The 16,626-nt window shown below is 34.8% G+C and overlaps 1 protein-coding gene across 5 annotated transcripts; it reads left to right on the forward strand.

Annotated features, from left to right (window-relative positions):
• The first annotated feature begins 3,085 nt into the window (after positions 1–3,085).
• LOC115697721 (uncharacterized protein YNL011C) lies at positions 3,086–13,247 on the forward strand. 5 transcript variants are annotated; one of them, XM_061118785.1, is made up of 13 exons: positions 3,087–3,552; positions 3,653–3,785; positions 8,554–8,661; positions 8,922–8,965; positions 9,207–9,280; positions 9,653–9,724; positions 10,151–10,234; positions 10,526–10,627; positions 10,834–10,881; positions 11,094–11,219; positions 11,345–11,437; positions 11,976–12,162; positions 12,295–12,657. In XM_061118785.1, exons 1-12 carry the CDS (start codon positions 3,243–3,245, stop codon positions 12,093–12,095), a joined length of 1,314 nt encoding a protein of 437 aa, XP_060974768.1. In that variant the 5' UTR covers positions 3,087–3,242; the 3' UTR covers positions 12,096–12,162; positions 12,295–12,657. The 5 variants fall into 5 exon arrangements, with proteins under 5 accessions (XP_030480685.1, XP_060974768.1, XP_030480681.1 ...); XM_030624821.2 differs by lacking the exon at positions 12,295–12,657 and adding an exon at positions 12,819–13,247 and having other exon boundaries at positions 3,088–3,552; positions 8,554–8,650; positions 9,124–9,280; XM_030624819.2 differs by having other exon boundaries at positions 3,089–3,552; positions 8,554–8,650; positions 9,124–9,280.
• The last annotated feature ends 3,379 nt before the right edge of the window (positions 13,248–16,626 follow it).

The raw sequence follows: 16,626 nt of genomic DNA on the forward strand, positions 1-16,626 counted from the left end.
GATACCAGTTGTTGGAAATTATTTTACCAGGATCTTAGATCTACTCACAAGTATGTTGTTTAAACACCCTAAATATGAATTTTCTAAAACGATAAATTAAACACATATAAAGTTAAGAAAACCTTACATTGATGCAGCGAAATTAATGTCTCCTTCCACTCAGATCTCTAACCCTCGAATCCTTTCTATAGCAGAGTATAATCAAGATCTGAGCCCGAATGTCCTTCTTCTTCAAGTTTGATCCTTCACAGTCTTCCAATCTATGATTGAGTTACTGCTTGTTGTGTGTGGGCACTTACTCTTTCACTAGGGTCGAAATTGATGAAGGAGAAAAGAGGAGAGAGGGTTTCAGCCAGGTATAGAAAGTGGGGAAGACTCAGTTTTCTGAAGAGAGAAATTTCTGTCAGAAAGGCTTGTGAAAACTTGTTATTTGACTGAGCCATCACTTTCTATTTATAGGCAACTACTAGGTCTAGGTTTAGAATTATTTGGCATTAAAATAATGAAAATATTAATTTGAAAAACCTCATCTAAGTGGCCGGCCATGGTGTTATAATGGGCATCACTTGATTTTGTAGTTTTATCAAATTTTATCTCTATTTTCTCAAAAACGCCAATTTTTCAATTCTAACCTTTTAAATGCCAAAACTAATTATTTAATAACTAAAATAGATTATTAAATAATATTGTCATTTAATTTAATTATTAATTAGACATATAAAGTCCATTAATAAATAAATAAACCTAGAAAACTCTTTTCTTTACAATTTCACCCCTGCTTAGTGAAAATTCATAAAATTAGACATAGTCTAACTTTAGAATTATAATTGATCAATCACGAATCAATTAATGAGTCTTACAAGCAGAATGTTCTCAACTAGAATGGGGACCATGGATCTATATGCTGAGCTTCCAATAAGTGAACCAAATTTACCAAGTAAATTACTACTTATTAATTCTTCGTTGAATCCACTCTTAGAACTTAGAATTGCACTCTCAGACTTATATAGAGCATATTGTATGTTCCACGATATCAATATACTATCTCATTTAACCATTGTTATAATCTTATTGTGATTTAAAGATCCTCTATATAGATGATCTACATCGAGATGGGATTTCTTTACCGTTCTCACCCCTCAATGTATTTTGCTCCTTAAAACACTTAGCTACCTGTAAACGGTGTTTAGTGATCTAATAATTAGTCAGTTAAACAAGAGCTCATCCATTTACTTCTATTTGCTAAGCTCGAAGGGAATCATCACTTGACTTCTATACACCAGTAGAAGCTATAGATTCCATATTTATGTTCAGCACTCCCACTCAATCATATTATCATGTTCCCAAAATATACGTATCACCCTGACCCAAAAGTAGGCTTAACTAATAAATCTAAGAACATGAATAGCACTCCTGAGTTGAGCCTAAGCATATCAGGATTTAGATTCTTTTAATCTTAAGATCAACTACTGATATTGACTTGGAAAGATATGTATAACGGTAAGTTTGTAATATCTTAACTTAGTTGCAATATCGGTCCAGTCCAATGTATACTCCATACATTCGAAACTAGTATACTTTACTAATGTCCTGGAAAGAACATAACACTTACTCCAAGTGTAAGTACACATCATCGCTGATTATCACATTAGTGTAAATCCAATAACACTGATGAAACAGGGACCAAAACTTTTGATTCATATGATCACAATCACATTCCACTGTGTTGACGATACTGTAATTGTGAATAAACATATGACATTGATTTAACTGATTTTGTGTGTATGTATGTAATAAACATATTAAACATATTAAACCATTAGCATGTAAAATTCATGCAAACATCAATCACCTCAAATTTCTTATATTGATAACTAATCAGATTGTAAAGAGTTTTATTTAGGGCATAAAACCCAACAGTCAGTACCTCAGCTAACAGGGATCCCGACACTCAAAGGGGACATCAAGTGATAGACCATCTTCCTCATAGAAGTTGGCCCGCCACCCTTGGCTGGCCCTATGGCCGGCCAACCTCTGAATAACACATGGTTGGAAAACCTACTTCCTGCAGGTGTCTGACCGGCTAGGGAAGGGCCTGTCATGATTTTCTGTGCAATTCCACACGTGGACTATGAGTTGGGCCCTAACAACCCAATAAAACAGTTGGAAAATATCTATGTTTAAGGGCATTTTGTTTTTTAGTAATTAACTAATTTAATATACAAATATCTAAGGGTTTCAGTTGTAAATTAGGGTTTAGGCTTTCTTATATAAATGCCTTAACTCTAACCTAAAAAACCTAAGTCTCATTCTAGCCTCCAAGTGATAAAGCTCTAAGCCTAAATCTCTAAGTCTGATAACTCTCTTCCTCACACTCTCTCTCACATGCCCATACAAGCATTCTCAACACTTGAGATTTGCCAACCTTGATTTCTACTGTGTATCCTTAAGGGAGCTATATCAGATCCCACCTATAGTAATCTGAATAGTATTATCCCTCGGTATCAATACAACTAAAAGAGAAGTAGGTCATTACCCGCTATCTAAGGGCGCCGAACTGCTATAAAAATTATGTGTGTTCTTTACTCCCTTATTCTAATTGTGTAACACGTGGCAAACATTATATTCATATGACACTGCTATCGGTTGACCACTTTTCGAGGTCAACACATCCTATTCGACCCAATTTCAGGTTGGATTGGGTGGATTGACGGGCCCAACCCTAGCATGTGCACCCATAATTATAAGTTGGGATCATTACACAAAGCACCATTTTTTGTAAAAAATTTATATTTTTACATTTAAAGATTTTTTTTATATTTTTACGATTTTGTATAGAAATAACACGAAAATAATACGAAACTACAGAAAAGTAACATGAAAATAACATCATAATAACATAAAATATAACATATCGATAACAAAAAATCAACAACAAATTAACAAGAGTACAACATAAAATAATCGTATTTTCTATAAATAAAATGGTCAAAGTCATTATAATATTTAATTATTCTAAAGAACCGTATTTTTAGTATTTGTGAAATAATCTCTTATAAGTTTCCAAACAAATATATTCTCTCTTTTATTGTTGGAAATTAAATTATGTTAAGCCTTTCATACCAAACGCTGCATTGAAGTACAGAAAATCCAGTAAAAGAAAATAAAATTATACGGAGGAGTAAGGTTGTCCACAAAGGTAGGAAGTAGTGTGACTTGAGGTTGTGAAAAGACGCGGGAATATGGCGGAGATTTGGTTGGGTCCCCGTCCCTGTAACACTACTACTCACACGCTACTCCTCCCTTTCTCATTTCCTTTCATTTCCATGGCTGCTCCTCTCTACCTTCCCTCCTCAAAACCCACCCACTGTCGTTCCTCTTCGTCTTCTAATCCCAACCCTGGGCCCTCCCAGCCCTCTTTGCTCGTATTCTCAGGTGGTACTGCCTTCAATGGCGTCGTTGAAGACCTCAAGACTTTTACCACTCGTGTCGCTCATGTTCTTCCTGTTTCTGATGATGGAGGAAGTACGGCTGAGATTGTTCGCGTCCTCGGTAAGTACTACTCACATATGGGGCTCTGTATCTTTTGTACGTATTAGGATTTACCTGTTCGATCTAAATTATTTGATGTTTTCTTTTCTAATGTGATCAGGTGGCCCTGCGGTTGGTGATATCCGGTCAAGATGTTTGAGGCTGTCTGATGAGAGTACTTCTGAGGCACTTGCTGTCCGGAGACTCCTTGGTCATCGTTTAACGCTCGATCCGCGCCAAGCCAAATGCGAATGGTGACTCTCTTCCTACATTTAAATTGTTTGCTTTCTATTAATTCAGTAATTATCTTATAATAATAGTACAGTAATTTGGTGGATTCTAGACAATTCCGTATATGGCATTACTTGGTTTGATGAAGTATTTAACTGGTTCTTGCGTTTAAATATTATTAAATGAGATTGTTGCAGTGTTTCGTTTATTGTTTGTTATTCTCCCCTTGAATTTCATGTGTTTGTGTGTTTGAATTTACTATACTAGATTTAGATTACATTAGATAGAAAACGGGGTATACACAGCGATATTTGTGCGAAAGCTCAGCTAATGGAATGCTGAGACATAGCCTCTCATTTATAGGAAAACAAATACACAGTGATTCAATTAGATGCCGATGGGAACCTATGGAAAGTGACACCGGGATCAGAAGAGACTATTATAGGCGAAGGGGTGTGCTGTGATTCAAAATTGTCATCTCCATTTAATGCTTTTACCTCTAGTCTATCAAATGTTGTGATTTTCTAGGATTATCAACAATGTTCTTGGTTATTTTCTATGGAAAACATCAGTTCTCGAAGAGATAAGAGCATATAAACAGAATGCAACTTGGAGACTAGTGGAGTTGCCATCGGACAAGAATGTAATAGGGTGCAACTGAGTGTTCACTATCAAATAAAATGCAAATGGATCTATTGAGAGTTAAAAAGCCTAATTAGTTGCCAACAGTTTTATTCAAACTTATAGAATTGACTAAGCTGAAACATTTGGTATGATTTTCAAACTCAACACTATCAATGTATTACTTTCTCTAGTAGTTAACCTAGATTGGGTGCTGCATCAACCTAATGTAAAAAATGCATTCTTGAATGGGTGAGTAAGTGTACATGAGCATGGTTCAATGCCTATTTAGAACAACAGAAGTCTACAAGCTAAACAAATCACTCTATTGCATAGAACAATCTCTTCGAGCATGGTTCAATCGTTTTTTGAAAGTAGTCAAAGGGCTTGGATACAAGCCAGGCTAGGCTGATTGTACGTCGATGACATAATTGTCACTAGTGACTACATTGAAGAGATGAATTCGATCAAATAAATGTTGGCAAAGGAGTTCAAAGTCAAGGATCTTGGTTAACTTAGGTATTTTATGGGAGTGGAATTTGTTAGAAGCAAGAGGTATTTTTGTGTCCCAAAGAAAGTAATCTTGACCTCTTAAAAGAGACGCTCGGATAGAAGAGGAAAATATTTGAAGGAAGTCCAGTTGACAAAGAAAGGTACTGACAGCTAGTAGGAAATCTTATCTACCTCACAAACTAGACCAAACATTGCCTTTGCAGTAAGTATGGTCAGTCAACATATGCATAATCTGTGTCAAGGACATCTCAATGCAGTGTAGAAAATATTGTATTTATTAGGATTTATTCGATATCATTATGATAGGAAAGCTAGTTGTATAAATAATTTTATATTTAGATTATTCTATTATGGGCTAGAATTTCTATAATTTGCTTTAAATATTTTGGTATTAAGTACTAGATTTGTTAAGGTTGTACAATGCCTATTTATAGGTATTATTCGTCATGAATAAGATTGTCAGTCTTATTTTCCACATGGTATCAGATCTCAACCTAAGAATTTCGAAAATCCTGTTCACTCTCAGCCTTCTTTATTTACTCAGGGTTGCCATTACAGAAAACATCAGATTCCACCACCTCAGAAAACAATTTGGCCATTGCTCCCAATCTAAAAAATTGTTCTGATCCTTCTCCCACTACCTTTAAACAAAACTTTCCAAATGACTATCCACAAACTGAATGGTCAAAATTTTCTTCGATGGTCACAATCTGTCAAGATGCATCTCTGGGGTAGGGGACACTTGGGCTACTTGACTTAAAATACGACTCCAGATGCTGCCGACTCACCCTATGCCTAGTGGGGAGCTGAAAAGTCTCTCATTATGCCCTGGTTAATCAACACAATGGAGGTAGATATTGGTAAGACATTTATTTCTTTCTACAACTAATGAGGTGTGGGAAATTGTTCAAGAAGCGTTCTTTGATTTGGAAAGCTCAACACAAGTTTTTGAACTCAAATTAAAACTTCAAGATTAGCATCAAAACTCTCTCATGGTAACCCAATACTATAATTTTCTTTATAATATGTGGCAAGAAATTGTCATGTTTTATGTTCCTGAATGGAAATGTTTTGATGATACATTTGCCTACCAAAAAATACTTGATCATGAGAGGCTATTTGATTTTCTCCTCACCCTTAATTGTGAACTTGATGAGGTTCCTGGCCGATTGTTGGGAAATGTTGAAAATATGAACCTAATTCGTAAAGATTTGGAAACTTATTGTACAATATTAATTCAGTTATTCTGAATTATTTGTTCCCTTGTATAGTCATTTCCTTTCCTGTCTATTAGTGATTAGAATAGTCTAGAATATTTTGTATTTATTTGACAGATCTGTTATATTTTGTATCTGCCTATTTAAAGGCTCTACCCCTATCAAATAAAACACATCAGAGTTTTAATCTCTTAAGTTTTTAGGAAAAGTTGCTCTCCCTTCTATTCGTGAATCATTTGCTGAAGTCCGATGAGAGGAGAGTTGCAAGAGTGTTATGTTGGGGTCTTCAGCTACTGCTGATATAGTCCAATTTGCTCTTGCTGCCCATAGTCCTAATACTCTTCGAGAACGACCTTATTATACTCACCGCAACACACACTAAAGAAACTTGCTGGATTCTCCATGGTAAGCTTGCTGATTGGAAACCACACTTATCAAATAGGCTACCTCAGGAGAGATTTGTTTAAAATATTTGTTCACTATGTTATTTTAAAATAAACACTTGAGCATACTTAATGTGAAATTTGTCCGTTTGCTAAACATACTTGTGCTATTTTTGATTCTATGCAATAGAGTAGCATAGACCATGCATAGAACAATCACGGTTAGCCTGCAGCAACTTTGATTACAATGAGGAAAATGAGCTCGAACAAGCAGAGACTCCAGGTGCTGTTGAAGTATCCTTAAATTCAATTTCGAGATTGACAACTCCAAAAACCATGAAGATTAATGGTATGGTGCCCAACCGGGTAGTGGTGGTGCTCATCGACTTGGAGCAACCCTTAATTTTATCTACAGTGATTTGGCAACCAAGAATAAGCTTCCATTGATCAAGATGGGAACCTATGGAAAGTGACACTGGGATCAGAAGAGACTATTATAGGCGAAGGGGTGTGCTGCGATTCAAAATTGTCATCTCCATTTAATGCTTTTATCTCTAGTCTATCAAATGTTGTGATTTCTAGGATTATCAACAAAGTTCTTGGTACTTTTTTATGGAAAACATCAGTTCTCGAAGAGATAAGAGCATATAAATAGAATGCAACTTGGAGACTAGTGGAGTTGCCATCGGACAAGAATGTAATGGGGCAACTGAGTGTTCACTGTCAAATAAAATGCAAATGGATCTATTTTTTTTTTGAAAAAGAGAAAGAGGCCAAAGTCTAAGCTTGACCCCTCCCCCGACATATATAGAAAGCCTCACTTGTGGCGGAGGAATACCATGATTACAAGTGTTCTATCACAAACATATAAAACATTTAAAACAAATCATGTACTGTTATACCACATTACACAACAATCTCCAGTCGCTACTCAAATCTAAGAACGAAAACTGCTCAAAACTTTTAGTTTTATAAACCCAAACAGCTGTCCAAAATCTGACTTTTTCCCACAAGTCTTCAACTGAGGCTTCAATCCCTTCAAATATTCTGTTATTTCTTTCGAGCCAAATAACCCACATAATGCAAATGGATCTATTGAGAGTTAAAAAAGCCTAATTAGTTGCCAACAGTTTTATTCAAACTTATGGAATTGACTAAGCTGAAACATTTGGTACGATTTTCAAACTCAACACTATCAGTGTATTACTTTCTCTAGCAGTTAACCTAGATTGGGCGCTGCATCAACCTAATGTAAAAAATGCATTCTTGAATGGGTGAGTAGAAGAAGTGTACATGAGCATGGTTCAATGCCTATTTAGAACAACCGAAGTCTACAAGCTGAACAATCACTCTATTGCATAGAACAATCACGCTTAGCCCGCAGCATAATTTTTAAAATAAACACTTGAGCATACTTAATGTGAAATTTGTCCGTTCGCTAAACATACTTGTGCTATTTTCGATTCTATTCCATCCAAAGCATCTCAGCCTTTTACAGTTATTCATAGTGGTATATGGGGACCACCTTAAATAACAATTTTAAAAGAACAAAATTCATAGTGATGTACGGGACTCTTCTAAAGATAGATGGAGGAATTATCAACATTAGGTATGTACGTACAGATCAATAACTGGCTGATATTCTCACAATGGGGTTATGGGAGTGAGTATTTGATTTCATAGTAAACAAGTTTGGACTACTAATATCTATAATATAAGAAGAAATCAAATCCTATGATTTGATTGTAGCTGTAATTTCTTAGTTTCCATATTTATAGGATTTGTAGTTAATTATATTTACTGTTCTTTATTCTGTAATTAAGGGTATTAGTTGCATACTGATTGGCTTTGTGGTACTAATTGTATACTGAAAAGAAACAAAAATAACAAACAAATATTTTTCTCTCCATTTTTACACTATAACTCAGAAATACGAGTTTTGGTTCCATAATATTGTCATAGAAATTATTTTTTTGAGACCACTCAGAAATACCTCTGTGATGCAAAATTTTATTGTTTACCTATGTTGTGAAATACACTTATTTTGTCTTTTATAGGTATAATATTGTTGAAGGCGAACACTCTTTGTGGAGAGGTGTATCGAAACCTTACAGGGAAACAATACGTGCATTTTTGGTTTATTTTCAGAACCAGGTGAACATTAGGTGCATTTCGAATATGTTCTGCATTTATAATTGCTGTTTGGATTGTGGCTTCTATTAATGGAACTTTTACATGTTTTATCGTTGTCCTTTTTTGCATTATAAAGGATGGAACCAAAATGGGATATTTAGTTTCTCCTAAGAAACAGTATAGCCGTTGTTTTAGTTCTTCCTTAGAAACAGTATCAATTTTATAATTCTTTTCAAATGTTTTAACTTTTAGTAATTTAGTTAAGCTCTCCAATTGGCTTTTCTTAATGCAGATTCTTCGACGAGCTGATGATTCATTTTGTTTTAGCAATGGCAGGTAACACTTTTCATTTTTAATTGTAGTTAAATCTTTGGTATCGCTCTGTATATGTATGTATTGTTGCTTTACAAGTTTTTGTGATTCCCTTTAATAAGTTCATCAATCAGACTGAAGCTCAACATTTCTGAATTGAACTGACGTCATCATGTTCGCAGCATTGGCAATTTCTTTTTCGCAGGAGCGCGTATATTTTTTCAGTCTTTAGATGCTGCAATATTTTTGTTCTCACGTGTTTCAGATATCCCTTCTGAAAGTTTGGTCCTCCCAGTGATTTCAAGCAACGACAGGCTGACATTAGGATGTGAATTAATGGTGGGATTTTGATCTGTACTTTTATCCATCTGCAAAATGTATACGGAAACCACACAATGAAACTTGTATGGAACTGATAGCATGTTAAAATGATAGTTTAGATAAGAAATCTTATGTTGCAAGTTCTTAGTTGTGTTTATGTCAGTCCTTACATGTCAAAGTCTTCGTTTCATCTTTCTGGTTCTGACACCTTTTTGGCTTAATTACTTGTATTATTTTAATTGATTAAATACCAAGTTACTCATTAATGGAGAAGCTTTATTGTTTTGATTCCTTTTAGGCTTTTTTAACCTATATTCGCTTTATTTGTCATGGCTAAGTCATCAATATGGGTACTATTGCTTAACTCTTTTCTACATTTTTGTCATCAAGGATGGGACTGTCATACGGGGTCAGAATGCAATTTCTCATCCAACCAACGGATCTATGGAACCTATCAACAAGGTAGAATAGTTTTCATCAACTGTTCTGTTTGGTGGTGTTGTAATTGCTTTTGTTCAGTATATTGTCATCTGAAACATCTAAACTTATTCTTAATGACGTTTGATCCTGACTAATAATATTTTGTGAATGATGGTGGCTGTGCTGTGGTGCTTCAGAAGTGGAAAAGATTTGTGGTGGCTTTGAAATTAGGCCAAAATATTTATTAGTCACCCAATTTTTTGGTTTTCCATTTGTGTGCTAGGCAAACATTAGGTGGTGTTGATTTCAAATCCGATGGACGAAGTTATTGAAGTTTCCCATATTAGATGTTAGATAGATAGAGAGACCTTTTGAGTTTGTGTGTGTGCCTTTTTTTTATTTTTGATTGTGCTAGAATCAAGTTTACTTGATTTTTCATCGGCTCAAATGCTAGCTACTTTTGACCAGGTCAGATCTTTAGTTCCAGAACTTTCTTCAAGAATAAAGAGGGTGTTCTACATGTCAAGTGAGGGTCAAAATTTACTGCATGAGGTACATGTTTCTCCCGAGCTTGCTTTTTCTTTTTGGTGTGCAATTGGACAGTTGTCCTTGCCAAATTGACAATGAAACAAATATGGAGAGCATGTGAGGTTTATAAGAGTCCTTAGATCTTTTGGCTGTTATGTAATTCATGTTAACAAGAAAGGAAGAACAGAAACACAAGTTGTTCTTGCAAATGACACAAATTTGTATATTATATGGACCTTTAATTTTTATTTATTATTAGTAATTTTGCTTGGGTTACAATTGTTGATCCTAATTGTAATCATCTTTTATGATTAGGTCTTCCCTGCAGCAAACCAGGCCGTCCTCGAGCAGTTGAGGAATGTGGATTGCATTGTTTATGCTATGGGATCTCTTTTTACGTCTATCTGTCCATCACTGGTAACATCCTTGAGCAGCTGAGCTCAATTTGCCCTTTGTTGAATCTCTGTCTAATCACTTTTGATGCAGTCTAAATTTATGTCAAATCTTAATGATTTTGTTTAAGGCATTTATTTTTATTTTTGCTTCAAGCATTCTGGCATCGTCAATTTTGGTTCTGTTTCTGTTTGGATCTCAAGATGTCATTTTATCATTTGCTTTTGAAGGTATTAATTGGCATTGGGGAGATTATATCTTCAAGGTCCTGTCCTAAGGCATGTTTCCATCAACTGTTGAACTGTCTATTATAGCTGGTAGAAATTATAAGAAATTTGCATCCCTAGTTATATATTGAAAATTTTGACTTCTCAAGAATGTCCTTTTGCCTGCTGGAGATTTGAATCCGATTCTTTTGTCTTTTCACTTTTGATTGTTTCTGATATAATTATAATTATTCATTTATTTCGTACCCTGTTCCCATATTAAGGTACTTCTACTAAATGGCACTCATGATCGTGAAACGAGTGGTTTTTCAGCGTCTTGCTTTGTAACTGCTATTACAGATGCACTAAATCGAACGCACGGAGATCGTCAACATTGTATAAAAAACCTTGTAAGTAGAATACCAGAGGAGACCTTGTTAAAGTTTATATTCATTTTGAATCATCCTATTTTCATTTTTGAATACCAGCGATTGGTTCACCCAAAAAATGAAATAGCATTTATTTTTCCTTGTAGCCAGGACAATACATCAATACCCTTTTGGTTCCCAAGGATGGTGAAATTCCTGTAAACGCTCAAACCTTGGCTGCTCAAGGAATATTTGATGTGGTATGCATGCTCACTGATCTGTTTAAGAGATTAATAAAATTATTGTTGTCATCCCCCTCTCTCTCTCTCTCTCTATATATATATATATATAATATTATATAATATGATTTGATTAAACAATGATGTAGTCTGTCATCCTTTGGGTAAAATATTGACATTGTTACTTCACCTCTCCTCACAATAAGTCCCAAACTCGAGTAACAAAACCTTTTTCTTTTCCTCGATACTGGGAGGAGGCATTCGAATTTGGGACTTATTGAGGAGAGGTGAAGTAGCACTAGACTGCGTCTTTGATCACGGATTTGGTTTACTTTGGGGGTCAGAATTATGGATTTTTCAAAATTAAATCAACTCTGTGAGGTTTACTTATTATTGTTGTCGTTGTCGTTATTGTTATTGTTGTTTTTCTTTTTCCTTTTTTTTCGGAAACTGCTGTGTTATTTTGGCTTCGGTATGTAGCTTTATTAGTGACTCAACTTCCAGTACTTTACGTTTCTGATGAACAAGGACTTTTAAAAAACAATTGTTACTGATACAGATCTATGTGAATTCCGTACGTGACCCAAAAGTTGGTGTTCTATTCGACCCAAAGTCCTTAATAGAGGCGCTTGCAGAAGTGACAGGAAAATACATGTGCGAAAACGTTGCAGTGACTTAAATGTCAATGGGGGGAATGGCAAGCATGGTGATTACAAGAGACTAAGTCTTGGTTCGTGAACCCTCAGGTACAATGCTTTTCCTAGAAATCTTTGACAAGTTTCTTTATATGCAGTGCTTTGTTCTGTCCTTAGTCATGCTGTTGCTGTTAATACTTAATGTCATAATGCGAGGGGGTTTAATTTCTTATGTAATGATAGGTAAAATGCTTAACTTGTGTGACTCTAATTTCATGACATGGTCATGACTCATGGGAACTAGGGTAGAAATTATACCCATCAGTGTTTTGGGAACCATTATGCATCTCGGAGAGGCGTTTGGGGAATCAGGAAATGAAGAGGATGTCAACATATTGAAACTTAAAGCAGAGTGTTTGAGGACTTCAATTATGTTTCAATATATCTATATACTACATGCGTTTGTGTACAAATTAAACATTTGAGGGTTATTTCTTGGTTTGGGATTCAATTTCTTCTCTCTTTTTGAGTTGTGTATTATTATTGTTTCTTAGATAAGATAAGATAGCAGTTCTATTTATTTATATTTACAGAAGCTTTTACTTAGTTCTTGTTTAACTTCTTTTACAAATTAAAAAACCAAAATTTTTCTAGTGCAAATGAAATAATAATTATTATTGCTAGTGTTTCTCCTTATATTTTGTATCTTCTATTAGGGGTTATTGTTCTTAAACCCATAGTTGCTGAAAGTTGTCTTTTTTCTCCAGCCAGGCCTACTGGCTCTCCTTGCGCTTAGGCGTGGCTTGGTTGGGGTCTGTGGTTTCGCTACTGTGATTGGGTTTTGCTACTGCGATTGGATTTTGCTATCGCGATTAAGTTTTTGCTACTGTAGTTAGTCTTGTTTTTATGACATGGTTGAGTATCTTTTGTTTAACTTATTGCGATTAGTCTTGTTTTTGTGACATGATTTTTTTTTTTTGGTTTGTGTTCTTTGTTCTTTGATGGCTCAGCATCAAATTGTTGTTGGTTGTTGAGAATAACAAACACTGTGCGGTTGAAGGGGTTAGTGGTGCAATTGTGCATCTTGCATAATAATTGATTGTTCAAGCTAAGGGGTTGAGTGAACCTGCTGCAACAGTTTCTACTGTTGTGTATTTTGAATAGTGGAAGCAAATGGATATAGGTGTTTTGAAGGTAAATTGTTGGCTGACTTGTTTTTTTAATTTTAATCCTAGATGTGTTTCAAATGTGAGAGATGTTCTGATTGAGCTGCAAGCTATTATTTTAGCTAATTGCTATTGTTAACTCAGATTTTAGATAACTAATAAATAAGTCTTGTTTGACAATTAAATAATACTGTAAAATGATTGTAGATAATAGATAAATAAGTTTTACGTGATTTTATTGTTAAAAATCTACATAGTCTATGAGCTATCTTATTTTGAGTTTTTTTTATGTACACGTATATAATATCAATAAGCCTTGTTTGACAATTAAATAATACTGTAAAATGATTGTAGATAATAGATAAATAAGTTTTACGTGGGTTTATAGTTAAAAATCTACATAGTCTACGAGCTATCTTATTTTTGAATTTTTTTTTATGTACAACGTATATAATATCAGATTGGCAGAAAGATCTTCTCTCTAAGTCCTCTTTTTAACAAAAATGGGTCGTCCTTTTGTAACGTGGTTTCTGCCATTATTTATAAGATTTCTTCGAAATGGTAGTTATTCCCTTTGTTCTTATCTTGACACCTGTTCATGAAACATGAACAATTCTCATGTTTCATTTGATTTACTACATGTGGGAAAAATATAAACTCCTTAAATTGCTATTTGATCTCATCTAAAATGGTTATTTGTCGAGCTGTTATTTCATTTGTGCGCTTCACATAATACATTGATGAGGCATTTTTCGTGAGGTGTGTACTTGGTTGGACATTCGTCTTGTTATGGTCATCCATAATGAGGTTTTGGATAATTTTTTCATAAACTTTAGAGTAAGCTCTTCAAATTGTCTGTGTTTATGTGCCTTAGGTCGAATTCTTTTATAATGTTTTGTTCAACCAACAAAGTCTCTTGTCTTATTTTTTCTGTACTTTGTTGTTCCTAAGATGATTGTTATTGATCTCACTGGTCTACTAGTGCGCTATTATTTTGACTTATTCATAGTTAGCTAAGGATGGCCCGTTCTTCCTTATATCTTTCCAAAGTTCACCGAGGACTTCAATGCCCCCCAGTATCGTGGATAACTTTCCATCCTTGGTTACCCGCGAAACTTTGGTTGCTTCCGTCATGAATCTGCTGATGTATGCCCGGAGTGGCTCACCTGGTCGTTGCTTTACTTCGACCAAATCTCCCAAATGTAATGGGAGCTATCTGTAAACATGAAACACCAATAAAGTTTCTACTAAAATTTGGAATAAGCAAAACATTGTCTAAAACTAAAAATTTCTTCTAAAACTTGAGGCGGGCTTTTCCTTTAGCTTGGACCGATACTAATTCACCTTTACCAACTTTGAGCTTTAACTCCCCTGGATTTAAATAATCCCAAGTTTCAAGCAGCTGCAATGAAGAACATACATGGTTAGTAGATCCAGAATCAACAATCCGAAAGGATTCGCCATTCTCTAAAACATATGATTCAAAAACAAAAGTGTTACCTTCGTTCGAATTGTCTAGAAGTCTGGGACATCGTTCTTCCTGATGTCCCTTCTCGTTACAATTTGAACAATTAAGACTACTATCAATTGTTTCATGATTTGTACTTGAAGAAGCAGCATTGATAGAAGCATCATACTTAATTCTTTTCCTCTTACTTAAGTCTACAAAACTGGAGGGTAGGGCTGTACAAAAAAAATTGTAAACCGAACCGAAAAAACCGATAAAAATTACAAACCGAAATAACCCGAAAAAATTACAACCCGCCCAATCTGTTAATTGGGCGGGTTGAAAATAGGTCCAACCCGCCCAATTAAACCAAATAACCCGACCAACCCGACTTTAGCTTTTATTTATTATTTTGTTTATTTTTTTAGTTTTTATTATATATAACATAAATGATTAAATATATAAAGTTTCAAAGTCATATATATTGTGTTATGCTTTGGTGGAATTTGATATTTTTAATTTATATTGACTTTGAAACCAAAAAAAAAAAAGTTTTGCCGGTTTGGGCGGGTAACCCGACCAAACCGCCCAAACCGTTAGTTGGTTTACAATATATTTTTTTTTAAATTGGGCGGGTTGCACTTAAATTTTAGCAACCCGAACTTTAGATTGGGTTAGAAAATATATAGGAGAAACCGCCCAAACCGACTGATATACAACCCTACTGGACGGTGGCCTCCTTGCAGGTAAGCTCCGCTCGTAAGCACGCAATTCTGCTTCTAGCTTATCCATGTCGGACGAGTTAAAATTTTTGATCATATAAGATACAACAAATCCATTATACTCAGGAGGAAGACTATTAAGAATGAACTAAACCCAATGTTGTCTAGATAAATCAATTCCCAGAAAATTTGCTTTCTGGAACTTCAGATTCATCATCAATAAATGTGAATTAATATTCTTACCAAGAAGCATTTTTACATTATAGATTTTATTTGCAAAGGCATGTTCTAGGAGAGGGTCGGGGTGTGGGTTTGCCATTTTGACATTAAAAATATCAATAAACAGAAATAAATCATTTGGTTCTATAAATTCATACACAAGTTCAGAAAATAACAAGTAAAGCAAATATGTTTGTAAAAATATCAAAATAAAACATATTTAATTATTTTCTAAGGTTTTCAACAAACTGATACAGTGTCCCATTTAGGTGAGATCAAAGATATCATCAATTGAATAGGGTAGTCAACTCATCTAAAATGACAAACATTCTAGAAACATTTTATTCGATCGAAAAGAGAATCCAACGTTATCACGTTTAGGCGAGAGTCAAGGTCATTCCTATTTCATGAGCCTCCACCATTGTTTCATACTTTTATAAGTCTTACTTTTAGCACCACCATTAGGGGGATCATTACTAAGAATGAAACACTTACAAATAATACTTATCTTTCGAGATTCTATGGTGTTAAATTGCTAATGAACGTTCTGTTGGAAATTATTTTACCAGGATCTTAGATCTACTCACAAGTATGTTTATTAACACCCTAAATATGAACTTTCTAAAACGATAAATTAAACACATATAAAGTTAAAGAAACCTTACATTGGGTGCAGCGGAATAATATGACTCCTTCCGTTCAGATATCTAGCCCTTGATTCCTTTCTGTAGCAGAGCATTATCAATATCTGAACCTGGATCTCTTTCTCTGAATCTTTGATGTTGAAACTCCTTTGCTGATGATCTTTCTTCACGATCTTCCTCACTATGATTGAGGTATCACTTGATGTGTGTGGACACTACTCTAATCACTAAGAGAGGTTCGAAATATTGAGGAAGAAAAGAGAGAGAGAGTGGCGGCTAGAGAAGAGAGTGGAGGCTCAGGTTTTCGATTCGGTAAAGTGTAATTTTCCTGAAGCCTTCACTATCTATTTATAGCATTCCTCTAGGGCTTGATTTGA

The sequence above is a fragment of the Cannabis sativa genome, chromosome 7, assembly GCF_029168945.1.
Source record: "Cannabis sativa cultivar Pink pepper isolate KNU-18-1 chromosome 7, ASM2916894v1, whole genome shotgun sequence".
NCBI lineage: Eukaryota > Viridiplantae > Streptophyta > Magnoliopsida > Rosales > Cannabaceae > Cannabis > Cannabis sativa.

Bases quoted from the DNA above. Each gene is read 5' to 3' on its own strand.
- LOC115697721 (XM_030624821.2), top strand. From the start codon at position 3,243: ATGGCGGAGATTTGGTTGGGTCCCCGTCCCTGTAACACTACTACTCAC. The intron at 8,966-9,123 runs GTAACACTTTTC...TCATGTTCGCAG, and splicing joins TTTTGTTTTAGCAATGGCAG to CATTGGCAATTTCTTTTTCG. The intron at 10,235-10,525 runs GTACATGTTTCT...TTTTATGATTAG, and splicing joins GTCAAAATTTACTGCATGAG to GTCTTCCCTGCAGCAAACCA.